Here is a 4,524-nt window from a genome sequence, read left to right on the forward strand (position 1 = left end):
TACGTAGGAGTGCTACAATATGACTGCATGACTACATTATAACTTAACTCCTTGTATTCCAGGCCCCGATAAATTTCCGGCATTTCCCATATTTCAAATGCACGTTTTGTAAGGTTCATATATATTTGATTACGTATTAATAAAATTTATAACTTTGATTTTCTTAATGGACGCAATGAAACGAATCAAACAAAACCCCCACACAACTATGTTTTTCTTATATATTGGAAATCTTATTTAAGGATTTTCTTTACCTATAAATAGTGTCCAAATTAGAAATGAGAGATCTATTAAGAGATGCGAAAAGTATAAGATAATAATGTATGTAAACATATATAAAATATACAAGTAAATGTATTAACGGTTCTTAAAATGGATTTGAGAAAGGGTAGAGTAAACATATGTTTTCATATAAAAGGGGAGGGTGGGAATAATTCATATTCCACAACCTAACATCCCACTAGCATAACATACATTACAAATATACTACTATGAGTCACATATTATAGTTTGGCTGACATTGTTACATGGAACATAGAACATTCGGGAACATGATACGGAAGCGGAAATGCAGAAGGTAACCTTTAAAGTAAACTAGATGGACTCCTAAATCACGTACCACATACCAAGTTCCCGGTATCAATTTTGGCAGCATCGTCAAACTCAATAACCAGCCTTGAAACTCTTCTCCATTACAAAGGAGGACAAACTAAGTGTAACCCTAATACTATAACATTGATACCTTTGTAAAAAAAAAAAATACAAACATACAAGATTAGTTATTAAAATTAACATGAGAACGATAAGTTTGACCAGGATTCCAACCCCTAGGAATGACATTGTTCAAAGTAATAGTGTCTCCAGATTGAGCTTCAGTTAACTCTAGAGAAAAAGGAGGTTGAAGAACATCCCCTGCATTCAGCTCCCAAACTGCACCCCATGATTGTTCTAAATTGACCCACCCACCAGATCTTTGCTTCAACTTCACACTTTCTATTCCCAAACCATCTGTATACTCAATTGTAGATGCAAAGTAGTATTGGTTCGATCCCGGATCCACTCGTACCTCTACAGTTACTCCAGGATAGTTGCATTTTACCCTGCACCAAGTACGATTTCGATTGCAAATTGATTATTTATGTTGTTCAACATAAAAAGAAACTGGAATGTATAGTCGTGTGAGGTCTTGTTTGAATGTTAATACTATTTTATATCAACAAATATTTTAATGATTAAAAAGGTACGTATTGGAAAGCATGAAAATGGAATTATGTAGATTAAAAAGAATTCATAATTAATGCTTCTTCCGTTCTTTATTAATTGTTGCATTTTCTGTGTTTAGAAGTTTCATATTAATTGTTACATATCTATTTTTGATAACATGTTCCTTCTATGATTATGAATCCTGCCTTTTATCTATTATTATCTATCTCCTATTCCTTAATATAGTACGAGCCTCCAATCCCTTACATATAGTGATCGATTAATAAAGAACGCAGGAAGTATAATATATAACTTTGGGAAAATGGCATTTGATGATATTGACTTATTACTTAATTCTTACCTTTTGTATTGGATGTCAAGAACACCAGCATCTCGTAGATGTTCAGCAAGGCCAGGCTTGGCCATGGCCCCAAAAGCAGTTCCACTTAAATCAAAATGAGGTTTATCCGAGGGGCAACCAGGACACTGATCTGTTATTGTCACAATCACTGGTTTTCCTGAACATGCTTCATTTTCAGTACATTTTACCTAAGTCCACCAACAAACAAATATAGTTAAAAAAAAAACCTATAACATTAATTTTGAAATGTATACATCGACTTCTACTACTCCCTCCGTTTCATAATATAGTATTTGTTTTTTCTTACACAGTCTTCAAAGCTTGACTTTAACCTTTAATATCTTCAATTCCTTATTACTAAAAAATATAAAAAACTGATATTATAAAACTATACATTAACAAAAATCTAACAAGATCCCACATAATATGTTTTTTTATACATACAAATGAGATTATTTGGTCAAAGTTTTTAAAATATGACCCACCAAAAATGAAGTAGGCACTATATTAGTATATTATGGGACGGAGGGAATACTATTAGTGCAGGTAAATATAATATTATAATGAAAGATATATATATATATATATATATATAGGGGTAAGATCACATATATGAGAATGCTCCTTACATGAGAAATGAGAATGAATCTCAACCAGATGATTGGATTAGAGTTACAACGTAACACTTGTTCATTAGAGTTATACCCCCTAAAAAAATTTGAGCCCAGAAAAAAAAAAATTGAATTTTTTTCTTCTAATATTCATTTTTTGGAGTTAAATCACTTATTCATTAGAATTACATGACTTATTCATAAGACTAATATTGCGTAAAATTTATTCTCATTTTTCATTTAAGTATGCATTATCATATGAACTCACTTCTCTCTATATATATATATATTAATGCATGGTTAAATTTTTGTGCATGAGAAGGCATAAATTTCTAAATAATGCAACATAAAAAAGGAGAAGTATATCTAAAAGAAGTGAAACCTGATAGCAAACTCCACACCCTTCACCAAACTCATAAATTGAGGATCCACCAGCTGATACCATGGCAGAATATGGCGGCCTTTCCACCGTATTTGTATACCCACATGCTCCACCTACATTTATATGTATACATTGTTATATAGTTTCTGTTTTATGCATTGTAGATTATGTTATTCTCCAAGGTATTTTTATAGAAACAAGCAATTATTAATTCTCAAAATTAAGAACTGAACTGAACTGAACTGATTTGAACTAAATTGAACTGAACTGAACAGAACTGAACTGAATTAAACTCAACTGAACTGAAATGAATAGTGATATGTGAGAGTAAAAGTATTGTCAAGAGCTGAACTGAACTGAACTGAACTGGTTTGAACTGAACTAAACTGAAAATAAGCTGGGGAGAACAGGCCGGAAGGCGGATCACTATCATGTTATATATATATATATATATATATATATATATATATATGTGTGTGTGTGTGTGTGCGCGCGCGCGCGCAATGTATGTGTAACTTTTTTTTTTGACGAGATCAATATATTAATTAAAAGAGAAAGTACAGCTTAATATTAATACTACTCAAATTAAAATAAACAAACATATCTAAAGGAGTTTTAATTCCACCTAAAACATAAAGAAGTAAAAGTATGTGTAACATTTGTTGTTAGTAGTTTTGTGTCTAGTATGGGAACGTTATAGACGTTAGAAAGTTTAAACTATCACTACAACAGAATTCTTTGTTTCAAGACGATCAAACAAGCTATTCTCGCCGCAATGTAAATTTGTATTGGTTCAACGATGTCTGCCGATCTTTATCTAGAGCATATGAGAGTAAGGAGAGTACGTACTGTGAATAAATTATAATATAATATGTTGCTACTTGCCTACTTGCTACTAATAAGCAAATTCAATTCCTAATGTTATATGCATGACTGTAAATAACAAAATGATTAGTGTCTCAGAAACGTCTTCGTTTTTGGACTGGAGCTGGACCATGCACGATATTAAGGATTTGTTTGATTTTACTTATTTTGTCTTATCTTATCTAAATTTACCTTATCTTATTTTTTCTTAAGGGTATGTTCAGCTGAATTGAATTAAATTGAATTGAATTGAATTGAACTAAACTTAATTGAACTGAAACTGAACTGAAATGAAATGAATAGTAATATGTGAGAGTAAAAGTATTATCCAAAGCTGAACTGAACTCAACTGAATTGATCTGAACTGAACTGAATTGATCTGAATTATTCAACTGAACTGAACTGAATTGAATTAAACTGAACTGAAAGATCTTAATTTTAATTTCTTAGCTCTTAGTTTCTTACCATTGCTTCCGGCACCGTTAGGGCTTCCATACCATGTAGCACCAGCAGGAGACCAATTGGAGTTGGAGCCTTGATAATTAAAGTTGGAAACATTTAGAAGTTTAGGGTTAAAACAATTACATTTTTCAAGAAGAATAGCAAAAACAATAGAGATGACTGAAAAAAAGAGGCAATTAGGGAGAAGAATGGCCATTATGAGCTTATAGTATATTAGTAGTAGCAAACTAGTAGTGATGCAAAATCTGTTACTAGATTTAGTGAAGATAACTGCTATCAACTACTAACTGTTATTTATAGAGGATAGAGAAGATTAGTGATCTATGTCATGTCTTAATTAAGCCATTAATTCAGGGAAATCATAGAAGTCATAGTCAAACATTTAAATTTCAAATTACTTTAGTTTAAAGAATTTGTTTTTTAGCATGTGACCATAATATCATGCTTTGCTAAATAAAGTCATAAAAAAAAAAACCTTGATAATCAAGAAAAGTGAAAAGAAACAAAACCTTGATAGCTCCTTTAAGCGTGAATAACATGATATATAGTAAAATACATTCATGGAAATAAAGACTTTTACAATACTTATAGCAGCAAAAATGGAAAGTAATTTTTTATGCTTTGACTTTAGTGGTTAATTA

At 31.2% G+C, this 4,524-nt stretch overlaps 1 protein-coding gene across 1 annotated transcript; it reads right to left on the bottom strand.

Annotated features, from left to right (window-relative positions):
* Nucleotides 1-389: 389 nt before the first annotated feature.
* LOC104905343 (expansin-B15) lies at nt 390-4,128 on the bottom strand. Its single transcript, XM_010693855.3, has 4 exons — nt 3,887-4,128; nt 2,558-2,670; nt 1,565-1,752; nt 390-1,100 (listed from the first exon to the last, which is right to left on the bottom strand). The coding sequence occupies exons 1-4, from the start codon at nt 4,077-4,079 to the stop codon at nt 776-778; spliced, it is 819 nt and encodes a 272-aa protein (XP_010692157.2). The 5' UTR covers nt 4,080-4,128; the 3' UTR covers nt 390-775.
* Between the last annotated feature and the right edge of the window lie 396 nt (nt 4,129-4,524).

The sequence above is a fragment of the Beta vulgaris genome, chromosome 1, assembly GCF_026745355.1.
Source record: "Beta vulgaris subsp. vulgaris cultivar EL10 chromosome 1, EL10.2, whole genome shotgun sequence".
In the NCBI taxonomy this organism is placed as follows: domain Eukaryota; kingdom Viridiplantae; phylum Streptophyta; class Magnoliopsida; order Caryophyllales; family Amaranthaceae; genus Beta; species Beta vulgaris.